At 38.7% G+C, this 27,193-nt stretch overlaps 1 protein-coding gene across 4 annotated transcripts in view; it reads right to left on the reverse strand.

The window, feature by feature from the left end:
- Window positions 1-3,341: 3,341 nt before the first annotated feature.
- The window catches only part of LOC138757914 (cysteine-rich protein 1), a 30,478-nt gene continuing 6,626 nt past the window's right edge, over window positions 3,342-27,193 (reverse strand). Inside the window, exons 2-6 of one of the 4 annotated variants that reach the window (XM_069926050.1) lie at window positions 20,109-20,195; window positions 16,340-16,434; window positions 15,229-15,311; window positions 10,938-10,992; window positions 3,342-3,957 (exon numbers count right to left, since the gene is read on the reverse strand). In XM_069926050.1, coding sequence (XP_069782151.1) covers window positions 3,881-3,957; window positions 10,938-10,992; window positions 15,229-15,311; window positions 16,340-16,385 — 261 coding nt within the window. In that variant the 5' untranslated portion in view covers window positions 16,386-16,434; window positions 20,109-20,195 and the 3' untranslated portion in view covers window positions 3,342-3,880. Of the gene's footprint in view, window positions 9,245-10,937; window positions 10,993-15,228; window positions 15,312-16,339; window positions 16,435-17,285; window positions 17,415-20,108; window positions 20,196-27,193 lie in introns of those variants that run through there. The other 3 variants (XM_069926019.1, XM_069926029.1, XM_069926039.1) reach the window with 3 other exon arrangements.

A 27,193-nucleotide genomic window follows, 5' to 3' on the forward strand; every position in this document is an offset into this window, starting at 1 on the left:
CCTCAACATCCATTGGAGCGCTTTCATCCCTAACGTCGAAGTACTCGAGATGGCAGAGGTCGACAGCATCGAGTCCACGCTGCTGAAGATCCAGCTGCGCTGGATGGGTCACATCTCCAGAATGGAGGACCATCGCCTTCCCAAGATCGTGTTATATGGCGAGCTCTCCACTGGCCACCGTGACAGAGGTGCACCAAAGAAAAGGTACAAGGACTGCCTAAAGAAATCTCTTGGTGCCTGCCACATTGACCACCGCCAGTGGGCTGATATCGCCTCAAACCGTGCATCTTGGCGCCTCACAGTTTGGCGGGCAGCAACCTCCTTTGAAGAAGACCGCAGAGCCCACCTCACTGACAAAAGGCAAAGGAGGAAAAACCCAACACCCAACCCCAACCAACCAATTTTCCCCTGCAGCCGCTGCAACCGTGTCTGCCTGTCCCGCATCGGACTTGTCAGCCACAAATGAGCCTGCAGCTGACGTGGACTTTTACCCCCTCCATAAATCTTCGTCTGCGAAGCCAAGCCAAAGAAACCCATCCTATCGATTTATCCATATCATTCACGTCAATCTTAACTGTTCATCTACTCTCTCACTGTCAATTATTTTCCCTTTGGTTTCAATCGGTTTCCTCCCCCTCAAGACATTTATCTTTCTCTAAAGTTCTCCCTTAAACAAAAAAAAAACAATCTGATATGAAGAAGGAAACACTTTGTGTCCTGTACCTTTCATTTTACTTCTGTTTCAGAAGAGATTAGAAGCTTTGCCTCAGGGGTGTAAACCAGTAGCAAGGAACCATATAATCACAATTCATAGTACTTATTTTAAAAGTATGTTTGCTTACCTTCATAAAGCTTTTGATATTTGTCCTTTAATCCCTTTCTCAACTAATTTTGGAAGAAAAATATTCATAATACTACCCGCTCATGCATCCCATGAAATGAAATACAGGGTATTGTTCAAACTCAGGTACACAATCTAAATTCAGCCTACAGAATGGCATATTAACATGCATCTGGGAAAGGCAGACAGCTTCAGTGAATGCTCTTAATAGACACAAAAGATGATTCAGAGACATATTTAATCATCTTCCTCAGAAATAGGTAGATTTTTGAATTTCTGTTGTAATTCAAAATGGATTTTATCTGGAGCTATTAATTTTCTCACTCATTTTCAGGTGAATTTGTACCAAAGGGAAAACTTAACAGGCACTTCTCAGTGCACATGACCTTTTCTTGGCTTCAGGTGTGCACTGCACTTTTAGAATTTTTTTTAGAATTAGAGTTAGATGTATAGAATGATAACAGGCCCTTCTGGCTCACAAGCCTGTGCTGTCCACATATATTAATTAACCTCCAACCCCCATATGATTTGAAGGGTGGAAGGAAACCTGAGCCCCCATGGAAAATCCACACAGACATGAGAGAATCTATGAACTCCTTACTGACAGCGCCATATTTGAACCCAGGTTGTTGGTGCTGAAATAGCATGGCGCTAACCACTAAGTGGTTTTCAAACATTTTCTTTCCATTCATGGACCACCTTAAATATTCCCTATGCCATAGGCTGACGTGGACTTTTTACCCCCTCCATAAATCTTCGTCCGCGAAGCCAAGCCAAAGAAGACATAAGATGGTCTGTGAATGGGGGAAAAAATGATTGCGAACCACTGCTCAAGACCCAATTGTTACTGAAATATTTGCTTGAGAAAAATTGTCATTGGCCCATTTCCTTTGGCATTATGAAACCATGCACATAACAAATCAATTAGATATGATTAAAACAGTGGTTTTCAAACTTTTTTTTCTCTATCACATACCACCTTAAATAATCCCTTACTAAGAGCTCCTGTGGCATAGGGATTACTTAAAGTGGTTTGTGAGTGGAAAGAAAAAGTTTGAAAACCTCTGCACTATGTGATTGGTCGTCGAAATATTGACTGTTTGTCTTTCCATAGATGTTGCCTGTCCTGCTGAGTTTTTTCCAGCATTTTCTATTTTTATTTCAGATTTTCCAACCCTGCAATTTTTTAATTGTCTTTCGAACCTATTTTCTCATCGTGGTATGTCTGAGATGCTGTTTTGAGTTAGTAGCTACCATGACATACTGTGATCATTCCCATCATTATCTTCCTCCATCTGTTCTCCCTTTCCTTTATCACCCCATGTGCTACTGCATCTCCTGCTTAGTATTCTAATGTTCTAGTGAAGGGGAAACAGTGCATCTCTCCTCAGATCCTCCAAAGACAGAACATAAAAGGATTTATAAGCTGCCTCCAAAACATCTGTATGGTGATGCAACAGCACACTTGGATTTGTAAAGGTCTATTCAAAATCCATTCAAAGGGGATACAATCATTGTAATGAAACATTGTTAATGGGCATTGATAATAGATTTTGTAATACTTTTTATTATGAGGCATGAAGTAGAGGAGAATTATGTCCTCCAGCCTTGTGTAAGGCACTGAAACTGAGAAACATCTATTCAATGCTATTTTAGCTAAAACAGAAGAGATGAAATATAGAGAAATATTTCTCATTTTCATGCATCTGTAAGCTTGCTCTCTGTGTAGAGAATGGGATAGAGGCAGTATGAGGTGTATGGTGCTGTGAGGGAGCTGGGTAGGTTTGAGTAACAGTTTGCATGAGAGAGAGAAATGAGGGCAGTATTTTAGGATGATGCAATTTTTACTCATATATCTTAAAAAGACATGATGTTTCTTGAGCCTCTGATGTTTTGGAGGAAGAGATTCAAGACACCTTTTTATCAATCTCTTGGCCAAAGCATTACACAACTCCATCCCTGGCCCCCATCACTGAACACATGATCTCGTACATTCTCTGTGAATGTGGGTGTTCTTTTTCCTTCTGGCATAAATAGTATGTGCTAGAGCTGCTATGATTGGCTGCCATGGGGAGTGTATCTTTAAGGTCTGACACCTTTCTCTAGCTGCCGTTTGTAAAGTGTCTGCAGTTATGGTGAATTGAGTATGATCCCATGGAAAACATGCACAAATGTAAAGCTTTCCAGGTATAAAATTTGTTACTGTTTCAAATTTGCTTTTTAATCACTTTATTATTTTTTGTGGAAGCTTAATTTGGCACAAGCACCCAACATATTTTTTGCAAAGGCAGATAAAGTACAATTTCTGGCCTTTTAATTTAGTGAGAGAAAACATAAGTTTTTATTTTCATAAATATTTTGAAAGAATTCTGAAAACTCAATATCCATATTTCAAAATCAATGATAAGTTTACCTTGGCATTTCTTATTATATCACCAAATTTAATGTGTAAAGAGTGACAATAATGTAGCCACAGGAAATAAGGGATGCAGACAGGAAGTGGGAGAAATATATTTTTATTACAGAAAGATATAAAAGTCTTACAAGTAAAATACATTTTCTACTGTACAATTATTTGTGTAGCTGTATATAGCAGTTGATATATTGGTTACTGTACTGGAGTCAATGCTTGAATGATTGGAACAGTAACCAGTCTGAAGAGACCAGCTGGTTTCACAGTAGCTCTTTTCCAACCAACCAAATTAATGCATTGCATGGAAAGGGCCAATACTGAGTTGCTTTGTGAAGAATTGTAGATTTTTGTATTGGTCTTTGATGACTTGATTTTACTAAAATTATAAACAGAACCACAGATTAACTGTCAAGACAGCGAACAGATATGTTTCATATGCAAAATTACATTACTGTGGATGGTTTGAGATTAATTTATTTTCAAATGTTTTCTCATTTACGTAACAATTGGCACAGGAACTAATTATTTCAAAAGGTACATTTGTTTTTACTGTTTCTTTTTCTGTATGTTGCTGTGCTGATTTTCTTAAGGGTTGAAGCTGCAAATCATTCTTAAACAGGATGACACTAAGTGCTGGTGTTCTCAACTGGAACATTGGATCCAGCTGCTCCAGGAGTAGTTCGAGATGCTGGCCGCCTTGCTCCTACAGTGAAATACAAGCAGCAATAAAGAGAATGATAAATGAAAATGAATGGACTGATTAACAAAGGATTCACACAGTGAAACTTCACTTATTGATTTATGCATACTTCTCAGATTGCTTGCCTCACAGTCCTGTGCGGGTATGTTTTAATATATTTAATTTATTTGGTTTATTTAGAGTGGTTAATATCTGTGTGAAGCCATATATTGCATATTTTTCTATGCCTCTGATAAATATTTACTTCAGAATTGTTCTTTTTTTGAATTATATTGTCTCTTTTTAATTTAATGTATGCTATTGTTTTTTGTAACAAAGTACTTGCTCAGCTGCAGCAAGTAATAATTTTGGTACATTTGTATATTGTACTATGTATATGACATTAAACTTATTATCATTATCAACCATTATCATTTGCTCATCAGGTTTCATACTGTTTCATAGCTAAATCTCACAAAGCTATACACAGCCCTACTTAAATGGCTTCTTATTTGACACCTACAGTTGTTTTTGTAAGTGACTTTAATTCTGATTAAATAATTTATTTTATTTATAGGTACCTAGAAGTTTCATTAACTTTGAGGTTAGAAGATGAAAAAAAAAACCCACACTGCACTAGCCAGTGAAGTTTATGGTGAATGAAGGTGTGTAAATTGGATTCATCGCCTGGTGGGGCCTGAGTCTGGTGAAGGGTGAAGCTACAGCTTTTAATTTGCTAACCAACACAGTGTTATGTATCTTTTTCTTTGTTTGTCTTGGCAACAGATGGTTGTTGGGGAAAGTATGATTAGAAAAGAAGAATTTACTGAGAGGTTCTGATGAAGTAGAGTGTAAGGAGGCTCGTATGAAGCATTCACATTTATTCTGACAATTTGCCTTTCTTTATGGTATAAGTTTTATATAATTATATGTCAAGTTAATGAAAATTTTGATCACTGAATCAAATTTAATTTAAGAGATTCGGGAATTCAAGATTAACCTTCTGATGATGTGCTATTATACAGACTATTGTGCTTCTAATATTATTATAACCATATCCTTGATTGGAGAGTGATGTGAGATGCAAACATACCTTGGTGAGTTCTAAATACATCCTGTACAAATAGATAATAATGAGTTTATTGTCATATACATGTACACCAAAATTCTTATTTGCTGCAGCTGAACAGGTACTTCGTAAAAGAAAACTACAAAAACAACTACAGTAAAAGTCCAGAAATCCAGACCACCTGAGAATTTGGACTCTCAAACTTAAAATTTAGTGGACTTTTGTGTCCATGCATGCAGGCATGCGCAAGTGCCTCAGATGCACAGCAGCAACAAGTGACTATGCTTAATATAAGTAATTTAACCATATAACAATTAAAGCACAGAAACAGGCCAATTTGGCCCTTCTAGTCCATGCTGAACACCTCCTCCCACTCAGTCCCATTGACCTGCATCCGGCCCATAACCCTCCACACCTCTCTTGTCCATCTACCTGCTAGAGAAACTCAGCAGGTCACACAGTGTACGTTATATAGCAAAGAAAAAGATAATGACCAAGTTTCGGACTTGAGCCCTTCATCGAGTTTTGACAAAATGTTGGCGAGGTTTAGGCGCCTGCCTACATTTTATCTGAAAGTCAGGATAAACAGGATAAACATGAGCTACTGACTGGAAATATTGGAAACATGCGAGCAGCATCTGTGGAGAGAAAAACAGTAAATCTTTTGGCTTTTTTTTCATCAGTACACTTAGGAAACAGGCATGTTTTATTGTAAAAGATGAGAATGTCTGTGATAGCAAGGAGGCAACGAGAACATGGATGGTCTCAGCGCACTAGCCTCAGCTGAGAAAACACAGTGGAGGCTTGCTATGGGCAGCTTATCTTATTGCAAAGATGTAACTAGAGGGCAAGGAACAAACAAACAATGCTGGGACTGCGGTGTTGATCAAATCTGAGGACAGAATGCTTCTAGAATGGATGAGGCTTCTGCTTAGGACTGAATCTCCTGCTGGAGGCATCCCATCCATCACCATTGGAGTACTCCTTCTTAAATCTCCACTTGGTTAGTCCTCTCCGTAACGTTGCCTGGGCAGCAGTTATTGATGGACCAGAATGGAAAATTTATTACTAAGAAATTCATTTGTATACTGTATTTTTCTTTTACAATGTTAATTTTTAAACATAATTTCAAGCCTTAAATGCTTTTTTTGTAGAGAAAAAAATTGATGTTTGCATTTTTGTCAGGTGCTGACTTTATTTTTCTTTAAAAATGTCCATTTTGATAAATGAAACATTCTGTATTTGCTCATCAATAAACTCTCAAAATTTACCTGCTCAAGACTTCTTTATTCCTCCTTAAATTTGAATTAAAAAAAATACTGCCCATGAATCCAGAAAATCCAAAAATCTGGATCAACCCAATGCCCAAGAAGTCCGGATTTTAGGATTTAAACTGTATAAGGTACACTTAATTGGATTAAAAAGAGACAATAGGTACCAAAATATTTTAATTGTGCTAATGCAAAAAAGTAATTTAGCAAGTGCAGACAATGGTTTTGTGTTTGTGTGTGCGTATGTTTGTATATATGTGTGTGTTTGTCTCTCTATCTCTCTATATAAAAATATATCTATATCTCTATAGATATGTATTATCTATCTTATCTATCTCTACACACACACACACACACACACACACACACACACACACACACACACACACACACACACACACACACACACACACACACACACGCACGCACACACATGTACATATAAATGCACAGTGAGTATTCTTTGACCTTCTTGCCTGAGCATTGTAGAATATGGATGATCTAGGATCTTTCTTTTGTGTTTCCCTTATTTGCACAACAATGGTGCACAGCAGGTATTTTTGTGAAGAGACAATTGTCACTAAAGCTGTTTTAGTTCAGTATGCAGTGAACCTTGTCCCTCTGGATGTTGATATATTGATGCTAAGGGAACTGGAAGTGCTGATGCATTCAAGGTTGAAAGATGTGGATTGTATTTGATTCAAGGTAACCTTTCAAGGATTGAATCATTTATCTTTTGAGCTGGAGGCAAGAGATTTTTGAAGCTTACTTGCTTTGGGGCAATTCAGTCCATTTGCCCTCTCATTAATAGGAGAACCAAATTGGCTGTAGATTGCCTTCTTTGGAGGAGGTCAGATATGACAATCCACTAAACATTTGACAGGAAAATTTACAAAATCTTAAGCCTCATTTGCTTGACTCATTGGCAGACACCATGATTGCAGATGGAGATGTTCAAGGAGCCACCATTTCCCATTAGTTAACTACCAATAACTCTTTCCCCACTGCACTGATGACTGCATTGGTGCTGCCTCTTGTACCTGTGCAAAACTTGACAACTTCATCAATTTCACTGCCAATCTCCAGCCTACCATCAAATTTATTTGGACCAGTTCTGACTTCTTTTCTGGATCTCTCCGTCCCCATCTCAGGAGACAAATTATTCATCAACATTTATTACAAACCTACTGCTTCCCACAGCTAACTTAACCTGTTCCTATCCTGACACTTATAAGGATGTTATCCCTTTCTCCCAGTTCCTCCATCTATGCCCCATGTGTTCCCAAGATGAGACCTTCCACCAGAACAATTGTAATGTCCTCCTCATTCAAGAAATGCGGCTCTCCCCCATCTCATTCCCCCCCCCCACCCCCCACAACTGATATTGTTAAAAAAGCCCTCACTGGCATCTCCTGCATCTCACATCTTGCTTCTCCCAGTCAGAATAAGAATAGTTCCCATAGTTTTCACTTTTCACACCACCATTCTCTGCATCTAGTCATCATTCTTTGACTCTTCTGCCAATCCCACCATCAACCACATCTTCCTCTTCCCACCCCTTTCCATTTTCTGCAAGGTCCACTATCTCCATGATTCCCTCATTTGCTCTTTCCTCCCTACACCTTCTTCTACCAATCTTTTCACTGCAACCTTGGCTGGTGAAATAACTCCTTCATCCAGCGCCATAAACAGACCTTCTATGTGAGGCAGAGCTTCATGTGCATCACTTCCAACTTAGTCTACTATATTCTGGTGCCTCCTCTACATTGTTGAGGCTTGGTAACTGCTTTGCCAATCACTTGCCCTCTGTCAGCAGGAGCTGGATAGAAGCCTGATTGCTAACCATTTCAATTCCTTTGGCCATTCCCACAAAGACCTGTCTGTCCTCAACCTCATCCATTGCCACATCAAAAATAAAAATACCCTTAGGAACCACAAATCATATTCTGTATGGGTAGCCTAAAATCCAACAGCATGAACATTTCAGCTGACCTCCACCTCCATCAAGTTTCACTTTTCATCTATACTTTACCCATCCAAACATTTTTCTCAAAGATTTCTCACCCCTCACTCCCAGTTGTCTCTTCCTCTACCTGTCTCTACCTCTCCAACCTTGCTTTTTATCCAGTATCCTAATACCTCTTTACCCCTCATCAGTCTTTCCCACACCCCTATTTTTGTGCTTGATATCTGCTCTTCCCATTCCTAGCTTTGAAAAGGATATCGATGCATATCCAAAATATCGATGATCAATTTATCTCCCTGGCTGCTGCCTGACCCTTCAACTTCTCTTTGTTTGCTCAAGATTCAAGCATCTGCAGTTCTTTTGTTTCTCGACTTCCTATTAGTTTCCTTATTATTCAAGACCATTGATATTTGGTGTGGTAAGCCACAGAATCTTTACTGTTGGTTATGGAACTGCTCATCTCTGGGCACTGGCTGTTGTATGTGAATTGAGGATGCAAGCAACTCTGTCAAGAACTTGAGTACATTAGTTCCTTATGCTACACAATGTTGTGAAGCAGTGCTCACTGCCTGGATTGATAACTCATTTAAATTTAGACATATAGCACAGAAACAAATCCTTTCAGCACTCGACCCCATGCTGCCCATCTCATGCAATTGACCTTCAACCCCAGTATGTTTTGAACTGTGGGAGGAAACCAGACCACCGAGAGGAACCCCACATAGACACTGGGAGATCTGTAGACACTGTGGTTGAAGTAAAAACACAATGCTGGAGAAACTCAGCAGGTCAAACAGTATCCTTTATTATAGCAAAGGTAATTGACATTTCAGGCTTGAATCCGTCATCAAGGTATGCAAAAATGGTGGCAGGCATCTGAACAAAAGTGGAGGGGAGGGGGAATGGGCGGTCACAAATGCAGGAGGTGATAGGTGGAGGAGGGAGGGGACAACACTGATCAAGGGAAGGAGGGATGGCTAGGTGAAGGGAAGGGAGGGAGACAAACTGGAAAGGGGAAAGGAAGGGAGAGAGGGAAGAGGAGAGCATGTTAGCAGAAACCAGAGAAGTCGACGTTAATGCCATCTGGCTGCAAAGTGCCCAGATAGAAAATCCTCCAATTTGTGGGTGGTCTTGGTGGGACAGTACATAAGGCCATGGACAGACATGGGAGTGTGGCACAGAACTGAAATGGTTAGCTATTGGGAGGTCACAATTGGGAGTGAAGGTGCTCAGTGAACTGATATCCCAATCTGTGTCCAGTCTCTTTGATGTAGAGAAGACCACAGTTGACCGACTGTCAAACTGCAAAGTAGTAAAACCAATTGTTGTGTAACTAAAGTAAAGCTCATCATCATGATAAGTGGTCATCTTGTCAAGAACAAAATAAATAGCCTTAATTATAAACAAATACAAGGCTAAGTGTTTCACTTTTAAAAAAATAGAAATGTAAAAAGAGAAATCTTAAACAAAAATGGACTAATAAATTATGTAAAGAAAGAAAGATTAAACTTGCATTCATAAAGTGTCTGTTGCATTCTCAGGAAACCCTAAAGTATTTCACAGAAGGTGAGTTTTTAGTTGTATAGCTGCTGTTGTATGATCAGAAAATATGGCAGACAATCTATGCATAACAAATACTCACAAGATAAATGGTAAAGCACAGGATTCTGTTGACACCGTAGTTAAGTGAAAAAACAAAAATGCTGGAGAAACTCAGCAGGTCAAGCAATGCCTTTATGTAGCAAAGGTAAAGATACATCACCAATGTTTTGGGCTTGAGACCTTCATCAAGGTGTGGGGGAACATGAGCGATATCTCAGAAAATAAATAATCTGTTTTGGTAGTGTTAACTGAGGGGAAAAATATTTGGAAGTTTTTTTTGGAAGTAGTGTCATAAGATCCTGTGTAAGCACAAGAGAGCAGACGGCACGTTTGTTTAATATCCAATTGGAAAGCAACACTTCAGACAGTGTAGGAAACAAAAAGTCTGCAGATGTGATGTTTGTAATAAATACAATAAGTTGCTGGAGAAACTCAGCAGGTCTGGCAGCGTCCAAAAGTCTCAGGCCCAAAATGATGGTTATATATCTTTGCCTTTTATGGACACTGCCGGACCTGCTGAGTTTCTCCAGCAATTTTGTGCACTTACTTCAGTCAGTGTTACCCTCTCTCAGCGCAGCAGTTACACGGTGTTAAAAGATTTTCAAACTCTAGCTCCACGAGAAATCCAAGCTTTACTAACCATTACAACAGAAATAAGTTGGATTGCCAGAATGAACTGGAATTGTATTTAAATCAGACTGGACAAAGGTGGCAAAATCTTTATGTCCTAATTGAGTTTTGTTAGAACTAACCCAGACACAGATTTATTTACTGATTTATACCAAAATTGAATAAAATATTTAAAATTGGTTGTTAAAACCAATTATTTGAAGATTTTTCAGCAAACAAAAAAGCAGGGTAAACAATAAATTAGAGTGAACAGAAGCTGTATCAGTGGGGTTGTGTAAAAATATTGCTATTTATCTTCAAGGTATATTAACAGCAAAAAATGTTTAAATTAATTTTGAAATTACTCCTTAAGATAATGTGATTTCTGTGGCTACAGTGTATGTGTGTCCATCCTCATCCACCTTTGTGAATGTATGTTTTTTCATGATTTCTATGATTTCCTTGTATTAGATAAAAGTAATCTTACCTCTTGGTCCAAAATACTGTAGATAGCAGTGATTGCAGTATGGTTTCTCATCATACTAAGCAAAAAAAAAACAACAATTGAAGGCATTTGAATTACATTTTTATTTTAATTAAGTAATTTGAATAACATTTCACATCCTCAAAATGCCTGAAGAGTTTTAATTTTCTTATTTCATGCTTTAAGCAAAATGGTTAATGTTCACACAGCAAGATACCACGTGCAACCTACACGGATCCCTATTAGCTTTCTTTTGGTGATATTGGTTGTGAAAGAGATGTCATTCAGACACTCACCTACTTGTTTAATGCTTCAACCAAATTATAACACCCCCAAATGCTTTGTATAAATGGAGAGCATGTTGTCTCTGAATCATAGATCTTAGCATTCATTTTCCATAGAGAGAGTTAGCTTTTCATTACACATGGAAAGCTCACAATGTAAAATCTAGTTTAAGCATGTTATTTGACTAGAGCAGTAAATGTCTAGCAATTACAATTCACCTATGAAGGACCTACTGACGGTCACATTTCACGATGAAAATAAGGATGTGGATCAAGCTGCTGGAAGAATGGTTGGTTTTGGAAGAAGGCTGTCTGTCTCTGATGACTATATTTCCAAGGCTCAATGATTTTGCTGCTTTACATGTAGCCAACCTCAAAAGTTCTGTACGAACCAAGTTCCTCTTATTGATGTAAGTGCTGTTGTGACATGGTTTATGTTTGGAGGATGGTGGCAGCATGTAGATACATATTCCGGTGAGCTGTGCAGCTTGTGATACCAGAAAACCAGAGTACTTTGTATAGCCTGAACAATGAATAGGCCACTTAGTGTCTTAAACTTCCTCTGCTATTTGATATCATGGCTAATCCTGGATCTTGTCTATTTTCTGCCTTTTCCCCACATTCTTCAATGTCCTCTTGTTCAACACTCTATCTTTGAATATATTCTGTGAACATTGTGCAAAATTTCAAGATTAAACCCTCTCAGTAAAGAAATTTCTCCTCACTTCTCTCCTAAGTGATTGACACCTTGTCCTAAGGCGAACAATCTCTCAGCATCTGTTAGACACTGCTGGGCTTTCAAGAACCTAATTCTCTTTATTCAACCCAGTGTAGCCTTGTTTATTCAGGATTCTATATTTCTGAAAGCATTTCTTCGATATTAATTGACCATCAGTGCAAAAATGTATTGAAGAATGTTTTATAAACCTTTAATATTAATTTACTTTCCATTGTCTTCTTGGATATTGTAGAGTGCGTCGAAAGAACCCAGAGACTTGTTGACCCAAACCAAGGCTTTTATTAACTAAAAGACTGGAGCATATCACAAGTAGGTCGACCAGTCCAGAATGACCTGGTCTGGCTAGGAGCAATCCTTTAAGATCTGCCAGTAGGTGTGGCTACGCTCTCAGCCAATCACAGTCATCCTACACTACCATCTGTACATATACACATTTGTGATAGAATCTGTACTATCACAGATATTAGTTCAGGGAATTCATGCACACCTTTTTGAAATTTTCTAATTATTTGTCAACTGTAGGAAACCAAAGCTTCATGTGAAGCACATGATAAACAAGTGGTTTTTTTTATGATGATTCCTCAAAACTGTGCTCATACACTACTTACCAATGAATAACTTATTCCTTTTTTATTGTACATAGTGTTTCATTTATATATTCACCAAGCAAAATATTCTAAGTTCATTCCCAGGAATTTTACCATTTAAAATTGGTACTAAATGAAAATGGGCAGATTTTGGTTGAAAAGCTAACTTTGTATTTAAAGGAGAGTAAGATTCAGGGTGGTGGTGCCAGATCTTGGAGACTTGACAGCAAAAAGTTCCAACAATCAAACAAGGAGTGATGAAATCTGGGGATGATCATCAGGCTGGAATGAGTGAAGTTAAGATTTTCTGGAAAGTTTTTGGGCTAAGGGGAGATTGAAGGTCAAAATATGGATGTGCCGGTAAAGGCGGCACATATTGACATCTAGGAAGAGAGAAGATGATTGAATAATTCCATTGAAATCAAGCTCGTTTAAGTAATTTTATGGAAGTGATTTACTTATGTGTAGCAATCATCCATCCACTGCATTGTTATGATATAATTACTTTCCTTATATTGAAAAGTTGCTGTGGTTTCTGTTTCCTCCAGAGTTTGTTTTTGAGGTAAATTGGCTCTTGAATGATATAGACAGTTTGCTGCCAGACAAATAAATGCCCCATCCCACCTCCGCATATTTGCTTGATAAACTTGTCAATAAATCCTTTGATCTGAAAACAATGGTAAATTTGGACTATGGGCAATGAACCTTTAAATAATCTCCAGTTCATGATGTTTTCTTCAAAAATTTGGGTCAAGACCTTGGGTAAGAAAGTTATGATCTGGGGTTTCAACAGCAGAATTGGTGAAGCAAGTAGAAAAAAATACTTTGCTCCTTTCACAAACTTAAGAATTCTAAAGGTCTTTCAGTTAATTAAACATTATTTTAACTGTGGTGATTTAGAGTTTGTTAAAAACCAGTAAACTATTTCTAGAAACAGAAGTGATATAAATGATAAATTAATCCATGAATGTTGTTCACTGGGAGATAAACTCTCACTAGGATATGAGGAGAAATCCCCTTCTTTTTTTCAACTGCTACATCAGCATAAATATATAGAGGGCATAGATTAATGTGCCTTTTATTAATAGAGCAAGATCACAACACTGCATGACAAGGTTCGCCTCGATTTCAATCTTAAACTATTGGAGTAGGGCCCGCTGCAGATTTAGATTACTGATCACTGCTACCACTGAGCTAAACTGAACTTTTGCATAGCTCTTGAGGACTTTACTAATGTTTCATTCAGGTGACTAATGAGTTTTAACTAGTTAAATGGTGTCAGCATTTTTGACTATTGCCACTTGTTTCCAAAGTCATGCTTGTAAAGAGTGAAGACAGCTATGGATTAGCTGTGCTGTTGTAATTATTTGAATGGTGCCTTTGCCAGCATCCCTGGCTCATTTTCTCCCCTCCAAACTGTTAAATTAATTCAAAACCCTGCTGCCCATATCTTAACAAATCATAGGAAGTGTACTATTTGTTTTGTGTTTAGTGACCTACAAAGATTCTGGATCAAGTTATTAGATTAGATTAAACTTTAATTGTGTCAAGTAATTACAAAGCCAATGAAATACAATTAGCATCCAACCATAAGTGCTATATACAAATACAAATATGCAAATAAAAACAAGCATATTGTTATTTGTAGATAGCACTATTTTAAATTTTTAATCTTTATGGAGATTCTTATTCCAATCCCTCCCATTCCTCCTGTTTCTCTATCTCTTCCAGTCCAACTCTGCCATCTATGCATTCTTGTTCCTTTTGCATCCCATGTTTTCATGGTACTGTTGTCGATGGCTATACATTCTTCAACCCAATATTCTGAAATTCCCTTCTGTTTCTGTATCCTCCTCTTCCTTTAAATCTACTTTTCGACAATTATTTTTTCTCCAGGTTGTAATAATTCTATGTTCCTTGGATAAGTCTCTTGGGACTTCTTGCATAAAAGTAGATTATGTAAATTTCCATAATTGGGTAGGTTGTGTTCGCTCCATGGTGTAAATTCTTAGTACAGGTACGTTCTTCTGGGACAAACACTTAATAAATGTTCACCTATCAGCTACCTATGTGAAATTCAGAACATTACAACTAAAAATTTGCCATCAAAGATTAGTTAGTATTATATTTTCTAGCCAACCCCTGAAGATGTGCAACTGAAATAAAATACCTTGCTTTATCTCAGTTCGTATTTAGATAAATCCTTAACTTTATATTTGTGACAATTGCTCAGTGACAAATATATTGTGATATATATGTATATGAAAACAAACTTAAAGCATATGACTTTTTATGCATTTTGTTTGAATAGATTTTTAATTGTAACTGTCTGGACTCTGAATGATAGATTATGAGATACATTTCAGATGATAAAGGATGCGTTCTGTTTTCATCTGTTATTTGACGTTTCTGATTGTCTGTTTCTTTTATGTTTTTTTGGGTGAATTTCCAAAATAAACATTTTAATGTCTGAAGTTATATTTGCATAAAGCATGTTATTTCAAAATATCTGGTTTAAATTAACAAGCACTATAACATGTACGAGGCCATTTTAAAATGTATTCATTTATCATCTTGCTTTTGCTCTGTAGAGGATCTGACTTTAGTCAGTGTAACTTAAATTCATATCCATTATTTACTCCAATTATTCATGTGGCAGCATTCATTGACTCAGAGAAACTCACAGAAGCAGCCTGCAGCTGAAACTGGCAATGTATCCACTGCTTCAGAAAGCAATCTTCTTGTGACTCACATTCTCTCTGGTGCCCTGCCATGTACATGGGGAGAATCTCAGTGGTGGAAATGTAACCGATATCAAGGTGAAACATAATTAGTTTTAGCTCCAGAATTCATTGCAGACAAGTGTGAGGTGTTGAATTTTGAAGGACAAACCGAAAAAGGACGTGCGTGGTAAATGGGAGGGCACTGAGGAGTGCGGTAGAACACAGGGATCTGGGAACACAGATACATAATTGCCTCAAAGCAGCATCATAGGTGGATAGGGTTGTAAAGAGAGCTTTTGGCATATTGGTCTTCATAAATCAAAGTATTGAATATAGGTGTTGGGATGTTAGGGTAAAGTTGTAAAAGACATTGGTGAGGTCAAATTTGGAGTATTACGTGCAGTTTTCGGACCCTAATTACAGAAAAGATATCAATAAAATAGAAAAGCGCAGAGAAGCTTTACTAGGATTGTTGCTCGGACTTCAGGAACTGAGTTACAGGGAAAGGTAAAACAGGTTAGGATTTTATTCTTTGGTGTGTAGAAGAATGAGGGGGGGGGGATTTCATAGAGGTATTTAAAATTATGAGGGGAATAAACAGAGTAAATGTAGATAGGCTTTTTCTGCTGAGGGTAGGGAGATACAAACCAGACATGGGTTAAGAGTGATAGAGTAAAGGTTTAGGGGGAACATGCTCATATCGAGAGTGGTGGGAGTGTGGAATGAGCTGCCAGCTGAGGTGGTGAATGCAGGCTCAATTTTAACATTTAAGAAGAATTTAGGCAGATACATGGATGAGAGAAGTATGGTATGAGGGCTATGGACTGGGTGCAGGTTAGTGGGACTAGGCAAAAAGCATGGTTTGGCACAGACTAGAAGGGCTGTTTCTGTGCTGCTGTGTTCTATGGTTCTATGCACATGAGACAAGAGATATTGATGCTCATGATTAAAACAGAGGCCCCAGACGTTATGGTTGTTTATAATTCTCACAAGAAGATAACCATAGAAGTAAGATGATATTGCAAGTTATAATAAGACAATGGGGCAAACAGAGGCTTAAGACTCCACTTACCTCTGCATGCTGTCCAGGACTTAACTGACGCTTGCATCGGTAGCATTTCAGACAAAGAGGGTGGTAATCTTTGCCTAAAGATCGCTTTCTCTCTGCTACAGATGGAAAAACATAATAAACTTTTAGTGAAAATGAACCAAAACCAACTGAGAATTTATTTCCAATAAATTGTTTAACAAATATGAGATTTCTTTGATTCATAGTAACTGAATAGCACATGAGATATGCTTGTTCAAAAAAATAGGAAGATATATGATTAATTATGGCCCTATTGTGATTTTATTGAGCTAATGTTACTTTTTATGTCTGTTTGGATTGGCAATTTTATTCAAAATTCTCCTTTCAACGTGTATTTTATTGAGCAGTGTTTGACAGGTGACTTTTAAGACAAGATGTCACCCCAGTAAGATTTTCTATGAAAATGATCATGTGTTTTTCATGCTATTTGTGTAATGACAAAGTAATTGGCATGTGACTGATATGGAGACCAGTTCCTTATCTAGCAACAGGTGCAAGCTGAGCAGTGCCAAACCCACTAGGCCTATTTCTGCAGGTTTTTTATTGTAAGGTACAAAGCATCTATTTAGAGTTTTCAAAAGAAGAAAGTTAATTATTTTATTTATACTTTAATGTTCATGTTTGCTCATTTGTAAAGCTCAGACCAAAAAACTTTTTCAAGCCACGTACCCACAGTACACAATCATACCATTAACAGTTTCTGTATATTTCAGTCATTTGACATTTAAACTCAGTCAAATTAAATCCTTCCCCAAAGCACATAACAGAGCACATTGTGCATTTTTTGCCATTTTCAAGATACCGATAATTTCAGTTGCGTTACACAATACTGTGCCGACTGAAACACAGATCAAGCCATAACAACTTATTTACAGAATTAATTTTTCCGTTAACTAAGCAATATATTTCCACAGATTTACACACTTACCAAAATAGACAGGCTTCCCACAAATTGGACAATATGAAATCATTGTTTAAACTCTTTTCAATTGTATGGCAGAAGCAGCTTGTAAAAATGTGAAAAAAAACTCACAGGAAAAGCTTCAAGTGTGACGTGCTAACTTTAAAGAGAGGATGTGGTTTTCTTTAAGGCCTTCATTGGCAAAGTCTTGAAAAGTTTAACTAAAATTATTATTTATTAAAATCTTTAGGGATTCACCACTAACAATATTTTTATTCTTGCATTTAATAAATGGGTGATATATAAAAACATAACAAAAATTTTCTGTAAAGTTTTAACTAAGTCCATTCTATTTAATTACTTATTTAAAAAATATTTTCAATTTTGATGTGAAAATAAGGGGTATGCTTTTAAATTTCATGAATGAGGGATTTATTTTCTTTAAATATGTGAATAACTGGGGGGTGAATCATTTATATTTTCTCTTTTAAAATTATATTACATAATCCGGATGCTTCGTGCTCTGAGCAGTTTTCATCTGTTTGCCCATATATAGTTATCTGGTATTACTTCCACCAAAGCTAAACAAACCACAACACGAGAACAAAAGAAGCAAGCCCAAAAGCCGGTAAATGCAGTCTTATGCCCAGAGTAGGAGAATCTAAAACCAGAGGGCTTGGATTTAATGGGAGGGGAGGAGAGATTTAATAGGAACCTGAGGAGTAATCTTTTTACACAAAGGGAACAATCTGGAGGAGGAGATAGTTGAGACAGGTATTATTGCAACACTTAAGAAACGTTTAGACAAATACATGGATAGAATAGGTTTAAAGGGATATGGCTCAAACACTCAGGGGAAATTAGTATGGGTAGAACATTCTTGGCCAGGTAAAAACACAATGCTGGAGAAACTCAGCAGGTCAAACATAATCAGATTCTTCTAAATTTGCTCTTTACCAATTTTTTATCGTTTTTTTGGCTTGGCTTCGCGGACGAAGATTTATGGAGGGGGTAAAAAGTCCACGTCAGCTGCAGGCTCGTTTGTGGCTGACAAGTCCGATGCGGGACAGGCAGACACGATTGCAGCGATTGCAGGGGAAAATTGGTTGGTTGGGGTTGGGTGTTGGGTTTTTCCTCCTTTGCCTTTTGTCAGTGAGGTGGGCTCTGCGGTCTTCTTCAAAGGAGGTTGCTGCCCGCCAAACTGTGAGGCGCCAAGATGCACGGTTTGAGGCGTTATCAGCCCATTGGCGGTGGTCAATGTGGCAGGCACCAAGAGATTTCTTTAGGCAGTCCTTGTACCTTTTCTTTGGTGCACCTCTGTCACGGTGGCCAGTGGAGAGCTCGCCATATAACACGATCTTGGGAAGGCGATGGTCCTCCATTCTGGAGTCGTGACCCATCCAGCGCAGCTGGATCTTCAGCAGCATGGACTCGATGCTGTCGACCTCTGCCATCTCGAGTACTTCGACGTTAGGGATGTAAGCGCTCCAATGGATGTTGAGGATGGAGCGGAGACAACGCTGGTGGAAGCATTCTAGGAGCCGTAGGTGGTGCCGGTAGAGGACCCATGATTTGGAGCCGAACAGGAGTGTGGGTATGACAACGGCTCTGTATACGCTTATCTTTGTGAGGTTTTTCAGTTGGTTGTTTTTCCAGACTCTTTTGTGTAGTCTTCCAAAGGCGCTATTTGCCTTGGCGAGTCTGTTGTCTATCTCATTGTCGATCCTTGCATCTGATGAAATGGTGCAGCCGAGATAGGTAAACTGGTTGACTGTTTTGAGTTTTGTGTGCCCGATGGAGATGTGGGGGGGCTGGTAGTCATGGTGGGGAGCTGGCTGATGGAGGACCTCAGTTTTCTTCAGGCTGACTTCCAGGCCAAACATTTTGGCAGTTTCCGCAAAGCAGGACGTCAAGCGCTGAAGAGCTGGCTCTGAATGGGCAACTAAAGCGGCATCGTCTGCAAAGAGTAGTTCACGGACAAGTTTCTCTTGTTTCTTGGTGTGAGCTTGCAGGCGCCTCAGATTGAAGAGACTGCCATCCGTGCGGTACCGGATGTAAACAGCGTCTTCATTGTTGGGGTCTTTCATGGCTTGGTTCAGCATCATGCTGAAGAAGATTGAAAAGAGGGTTGGTGCGAGAACACAGCCTTGCTTCACGCCATTGTTAATGGGGAAGGGTTCAGAGAGCTCATTGCTGTATCTGACCCGACCTTGTTGGTTTTCGTGCAGTTGGATAATCATGTTGAGGAACTTTGGGGGACATCCGATGCGCTCTAGTATTTGCTCACGGTGTCGAAGGCTTTGGTGAGGTCAACAAAGGTAAAGATACATTGCTAGCGTTTTGGGCCTGAACCCTTCAACAAGGTATGAGCAAAATACCTGAATAAAATGGTGGGGGGAGGAGCTGGGGGAGGATCACAGGCCCATAAGCAAGTGGTGGATAAAGGAGGGAGGAAAGGAGGGAGGGAGGAAAAGCACAACAAAGATAGGAATGGGGAGTAACTGTGAATGGAGAGGGAAGGGGATGGTGCACTGGAGGAAAGGAGAGAGAGGGATAAGGGAAAAGGGGGAGAAAGGGGAGTGTTCTGATTCTTGGCCAGCTGCCTGTTTCCACTCTGTAAATATGACTGTAAAATTATTGAGTATGAGATAGACTTATAGATGACCAAGGTGCTGAAAGCTTTATCCAGAGCAAGTCTCTACCTGGGACTGCTGTCAGTTTTATCCCTTGCTTCGAGCCTTGCTACTTCTCAACTTCTTCCTCCTCCTCCCCCCCCACCACTTCCCTTGCTCCCAACTTCATTCCTCCTACTACCATAAAGAAGTGGTTAGAAACTCAGAAATAAAATACCTTGGTTGGAAATCCAAGAAAAATTTAGCAATCCAGTGAAGAACTGACAGTAAAAGACTGCTTTTAATCCAGATGTCAGGACATCAGCTAATATTGAAGGAAATGTTCAATAAACAAAAGAACACATAAAATAAATCTGCAACATTCCAGTTTATTATCAACTGTATCCATAGAATGGAATCATAAATTGGCACAGCCACAGAAGGAGACCGATCAGCACTTCATGACCATGCTGGCCCTTTCTTGAGTTTTTACAATTCAGTCCGTTCTCTTTCTCTGTATGTTTGCACTTTTTATCTTGAAGTATTTATCCAAATTTATTCAGTGTACTTCAACCAATCACCATATAAACAAAATGCTTTTTCATATCACCCTTATTTTCTTTTCACCTTAATTTAGTGTTTTCTGGTTCATTTGTGATCTCTGATGTTGTATGCATGGAGTTTACACATTCCCCCTTTGGCAGCATGGGTTTCCTCCAAGTAATTCCCTGCATCCCAAAAAGGTACATATGGGTTGGCTAATTAGCCATCATGGAATGTGGGACAAATTGAATGAATGAGGGCAGGATGGATGGTTGATGGTCAGCATGGACTCAGTAGGCTGAAGGATCAGCTTGCATGCTGTATCTCTCTATGATTCTATACTTATTTATAAATTTGAACACCTTGCCAAATCTATAAACCTTGACTCAGAATTGCAATTCTTTTCATATCAGATTCTTCTAAATTTGCTCTTTACCAATTTTTTAAGTTCTCACACATTGCTCATAATGTAAAATGAAATATTAGATAACATCAATATTAAATACTGCTTACATTCCTCTCAGACAAAATGTGGTCCATTATTTCCTGCCAATAAGCGCATTTCATCTCCTGTTGATAACTTTTTCCATAGTCAAGCTTTGAAATGCAGTATCATAATATGTACAAACTCAGTGCTTACCACTTACTTAAACCAGCAAGAAATGTTATCATGTCTAGTATTAGTCTTTAATAACATAAATAGGTGTGCAGAGTACAGTAAAGGTAGAAAGTGCAGTGAAAATGTCTTGATGTACAGATGGCCACCATTATGAGCTTCTGTGACCCTAGCAATATCGCAAATACTGTCAATCCATCATGAAACTGTGAGAAGAATTCTACTAAAATTTCAATTGTTGAGATTGTCAGACCCCAAGTTTATCCTTGTTTGAAAATATATAATGCTAAAGTGAAATGAATGAGTTCAATTATTAAACTAGTCCATTGTATAGATATTGGTAACAAGAGATTACTTCATTTGAAGTATTATTCATTGAAGTTGCTTCTAAACATATGGTAATAAAATTAATTAATATAAATGTATTTATTTGCTACATGACACTGTGGTTCTTTTTTTTAGTTGACAAACTCCACAGTTTCACTTGGTTTAGTCGTGACCTTAGTTCTGGGAGTGAACTCCTGAATTCAATATTCTCCTAGAATGGGAGCATCAAATGTGAAAAGCAAGTTAATGCAAAATTTGTACAGGGAATGGTTTGGTCATGGTTACAATATTTTATGCAGTTTAGATACAATACACAGTACAAAGCCATGGAAAACAAAAGAAAATAGGTACAGGAGTAAGTCATCTGGCACTTCACATCTGCCCTGCCATTTAATTATTAATATAGATAACAAACTATAACAACCCCTGTGGCACACAGACCCCAAATGAGAACTCTCCACTATTACCTTCTGACTACATGCCTTAATGCAGTTTTGAACCCAATTGGCCAGCTATCCTTGGATCCCATTTGATCTAACTTTCCAGTCTAACCTGCCTCTAGAACCTGTTAAAAGCCTTGCTAAGGTCCATATTGACATTATTCATCAGCCTGCCCTTACCAGTCCTCTTGGTCACCTCTTCAAAAAGCTCTTATCAAATTCATGAGACATGTTCTCCCATGCACAAATCCATGTTGAAAACTTCTAATCAGTCCCTGTCTTTTCAAATGCTGCTACATCTATCCCTCAGAATCCCTCTGCCAACTTTTCCATTGTGAAAGGCATTGGAATGCTTTCCAAATACTTCTGATCTTTAAAAATATTTAAAATAGACTTAAATAATAGGTATCAATAATTTAAATATGTTATTTGGTTTACTAACTCCTTGCTACACTAGTATGCTAACTTCTAGTAATTATTGCATAATATTACACATCAGTGATTCTTCAGAAAGATACAAGCATATTTATGAGGAGCTACTGGAACTAAATGTACTGAAACAAAGATTGTGAGGAATCATAAACTGTGAAGAATTTTGATATGGTATATAGTCTTTTCAGATTGACAAATAAATAACAAACAATGGTGCATTTCTTAATTTTGTTGGTTTTGGGCTTAATAACCTGTTCATTGGCAGCCAAGCACTTGCTACTGAACAAAACTGAACTGGATTCATTCAGTTTCATTACTGAAGGTAGATGCTGTATATATGGTGTAAATAACTTGCCTTGTATGAAACTGGACATTAGTACTGCAAAAGTAAACATTTAATTCAATCCTTTGATTTCCTAGATGATATCAACACACTGTAATAAGTCAATTTATGATTAATTTGGACTGTTGTCTGGATTAGACCCCACCACCCCCCACCCCTCCCATTCCAACTCTCCACATGCCTGTAATAATCTGATACAGATGCATTGGTACGTTCATCCTTGGCCTTAGAGGCAAATGACATGCTCGCAGTTGAGACCAGACCTCAGCTAGCATAACAGTGAGGATCTCCTTCTCAAAATCTTATCAGCTAACCATTGTTAAAGCATTTGTAATAGAAAACAACCCAAAATTTTCCAACTATTCCCCACACCTCATTCCTTCTAATCCAAGAAGGATCCTGGTAAATTTTGTTTGTACCATTTCTAAAGTATTTACATTCTTCCTGTAAATGGGCGACCAGAATTGCACAAAGTATTCTGAGTGTGGCCTAACTAAAGTTTAAAAGTTGCAACATAACTTTATTTTTATACTCAATGCTGAGTCCAATGAAGACAAACATAATAAAGTAAAATAATACAAGCTTTTAACTTTCTTCACAGGATTGATGGATCCATTCAAATGAATAGGTTTATTGTTCCTGCATCAAGCATGGAAAGTGCACTCACTTTTCCAAAGTGTTCCTGCTCATGTTCCGAACCCAGGACTATGTTCAATATGAAGAAACAATATCTCGGCATTAGACTTCTGACTCACCTCAAACTTAAATGGTCTGCAGGTCAGTGAGTCCCAGATGTCTCATTTTCTCTTCCAAGCATGAATACAGTACTTTTTCCAAGTCTCTTCTTGCAATGTACATGCTCTATTAGTGACTCAAGTTGGGGTAATTAATCCTTATATAAATATAATCTCAGTTGTAAAAATAAATCAAGTACCAAGCAAGAATTCATGGTAGAAAAGACCAATGAAAGTTGTTGAAGATTGGTGGTATGTAGGTGGAAAGGAAAAAGTTTGAAAACCACTGTTTTAATCATACTTAATTGATTTGTTATGCGCATGGTTTCATAACTCCAAAGGAAATGGGCCAGTGATCATTTTTCTCAAGCAAAATATTTCAGTAACAATTGGGTCTAGAGCAGTGGTTCTCAACCTTCCCTTCCCACTCACATACCACCTTAAGCACTTATGACATATGGGATTACTTAAAGTGGTATGTGAGTGGAAAGAAAAAAGTTGAGAACCACTGATCTAGATTAATGTTAGAAGCAATGGGTGGATTCTTTCATCTTGCTATTGTAACTTCAGTTGAAGCTCCCTTTACAAATTGTTTAAGATTTTTGACAAATTGTAAGTATAAGTATGACTGCAAATTGGAAGACCTTTTGAGGAAACTCATCTGCTTATAAGGCTTATGCTGTTGCAAATTCATAAGATTGGCATCTCATTTTTGGTATGGCTGGTGCTGCTTCCAGTCTGTCCTTTTGCATTTCTCTTTGAACCATTGTTTATTCCCTGGCTAAGTTGTACTGGTAGATAGAAGGATATGTCAGGTCATGATATTGCAGATTGTGGGGTTAAATACATTTATGTTGATACAGGTGATCCATTGAGCTTCATAGATTCATAGTTTTGAACTACCTAATATTTTGTGAACCTGTACAATTTAGCACAATGGAGGCATATACAGTGCTATTAGAGTGCTATTAGAGGCGAGAAATCAAACTGCTCAAACTACAGGGGAATCACGCTGCTCTCTATTGCAGGCAAAATCTTCGCTAGGATTCTCCTAAAAATAATACCTAGTGTCACCGAAAATGTTCTCCCAGAATCACAGTGCGGCTTTCGCGCAAACAGAGGAACTACTGGCATGGTCTTTGCCCTCAGACAGCTCCAAGAAAAGTGCAGAGAACAAAACAAAGGACTCTACGTCACCTTTGTTGACCTCACCAAAGCCTTCGACACCGTGAGCAGGAAAGGGCTTTGGCAAATACTAGAGCGCCTCGGATGCCCCCCAAAGTTCCTCAACATGGTTATCCAACTGCACGAAAACCAACAAGGTCGGGTCAGATACAGCAATGAGCTCTCTGAACCCTTCTCCATTAACAATGGCGTGAAGCAAGGCTGTGTTCTCGCACCAACCCTCTTTTCAATCTTCTTCAGCATGATGCTGAAACAAGCCATGAAAGACCTCAACAATGAAGACGCTGTTTACATCCGGTACCGCACGGATGCAGTCTCTTCAATCTGAGGCGCCTGCAAGCTCACACCAAGACACAAGAGCAACTTGTCCGTGAACTACTCTTTGCAGATGATGTTACTTTAGTTGCCCATTCAGAGCCAGCTCTTCAGCGCTTGACATCCTGTTTTGCGGAAACTGCCAAAATGTTTGGCCTGGAAGTCAGCCTGAAGAAAACTGAGGTCCTCCATCAGCCAGCTCCCCACCATGACTACCAGCCCCCCCACATCTCCATCGGGCACACAAAACTCAAAACGGTCAACCAGTTTACCTATCTCGGCTGCACCATTTCATCGGATGCAAGGATCGACAATGAGATAGACAACAGACTCGCCAAGGCAAATAGCGCCTTTGGAAGACTACACAAAAGAGTCTGGAAAAACAACCAACTGAAAAACCTCACAAAGATTAGCGTATACAGAGCCGTTGTCATACCCACACTCCTGTTCGGCTCTGAATCATGGGTCCTCTACCGGCATCACCTACGGCTCCTAGAATGCTTCCACCAGCGTTGTCTCTGCTCTATCCTCAACATTCATTGGAGCGACTTCATCCCTAACATCGAAGTACTCGAGACAGCAGAGGCCGACAGCATCGAAACCACGCTGCTGAAGATCCAACTGCGCTGGGTAGGTCACGTCTCTAGAATAGAGGACCATCGCCTTCCCAAGATCGTGTTATATGGCGAGCTCTCCACTGGCCACCATGACAGAGGTGCACGAAAGAAGAGCTACAAGGACTGCCTAAAGAAATCTCTTGGTGCCTGCCACATTGACCACCGCCAGTGGGCTGATATCGCCTCAAATCGTGCATCTTGGCACCTCACAGTTCGGCGGGCAGCAACCTCCTTTGAAGAAGGCCGCAGAGCCCTCCTCACTGACAAAAGACAAAGGAGGAAAAACCCAACACCCAACTCCAACCCACCAATTTTCCCTTGCAACCGCTGCAACCGTGTCTGCCTGTCCTGCATTGGACTTGTCAGCCACAAACGAGCCTGCAGCTGACGTGGACATTTACCCCTCCATAAATCTTCATCCGCAAAGCCAAGCCAAAGAAAGAGTGTGTGGAAGAGACTGTGTCACATCTACCAGTGGTGTCATGTACAGTTCCAGCTGGAAGAGCAAGATTGGTAAAGACTAATTTTTTTTAACATCCAGGTTTCCTTGAAGTGCAAGAGTTCATTGTAAATTAACTACAGTGGAAGCTAGAAAATCTAACACTGGAGAGCTTTGCTTCTTGGCATATACATTCAGCACATGTTGCTGTCAGCCGTTTGAAAATAGAGGATAAAGTGCACATGTATTTTGAGGGTAAGATAGTGAAACAACAGAACTACCCAGGGAATCGATTGTGTTTAAAGTAACAGAATTATTTCAGCAGTACACAGAATATTCTGAAAAACAGGAGCTTGTGTATGAAGACAAATAAATGCAGGAGGTTTTTTATTTCTTCATTTCAGATATTTTTGATGCATTTTTCTGTACTTTGGAAATGATGAACAAGCTAGATGCACATAGACTTTATACATGAACAGTAACTAAGTACGTATTTTAATTTTAATTTTTTTTTAAAGTTTAGATATGCAGAACAGTAACAGGCCACAATTCCTTGCTGCCCAATTTACACCCAATTAACCTACAGCCCCGTACGTTTTGAACAGTGCAAGCAAACCGGAGTCCCTGGGGAAAATCCATGCAGACATGGAGAGAATGTGTCTCCTTACACACAGTGAGGGATTTGAACCCTGGTCCCAATCGTTGGCACTGTGAAGGTATTGCTCTAACTGCTATGCCAACTGTGCTGCTCAGATAAGTTTGCATGCATACACAAGTTTCATTCATAAAATCTGCATGTGCATGTGTACAATGTGTGTATAATACAGAAATCTTAAATGTTCAGAAACTCTGCATATGTGTTTCAAAGTCTGTATCCAGACAGGTTGCAATGAATTATGGTAGGGGAGGGGCCAGTGACCAAAGTAAGTTTTGATTTTTATCTCCTAGATAGAATTCAGGAAATAATGATGATGTCTTATTAGTAAATGGAGAAGACAAAGATCACAGCCACTCATTACCCCACATTTTGGAAGGAAATGTCAATTGTTTCCAGCATAATTGTTAGCATTTCCCAAATAAATACCAGAAGAGTTGATTAGCATTTATGTATGTCAAAATGCTGAAGTTTCAAAGGATTGTCTTCTGGCTATGCCCATATTAATACAGGTACTGGTAGGGATTGACTATCCACAAGTTATGGAAATGTTTAATGTAGCGGATTGACTCTGACTATACTCTTGCTACTATAATGGTTACTGAAGAGTTTATACACTGGTTGTACCTGAGTTAGGGTAATGGTTATGAGTGGAATTGATTGAATTGAACTATCTA

The sequence above is a fragment of the Narcine bancroftii genome, chromosome 1 (genome assembly GCF_036971445.1).
Source record: "Narcine bancroftii isolate sNarBan1 chromosome 1, sNarBan1.hap1, whole genome shotgun sequence".
NCBI lineage: Eukaryota > Metazoa > Chordata > Chondrichthyes > Torpediniformes > Narcinidae > Narcine > Narcine bancroftii.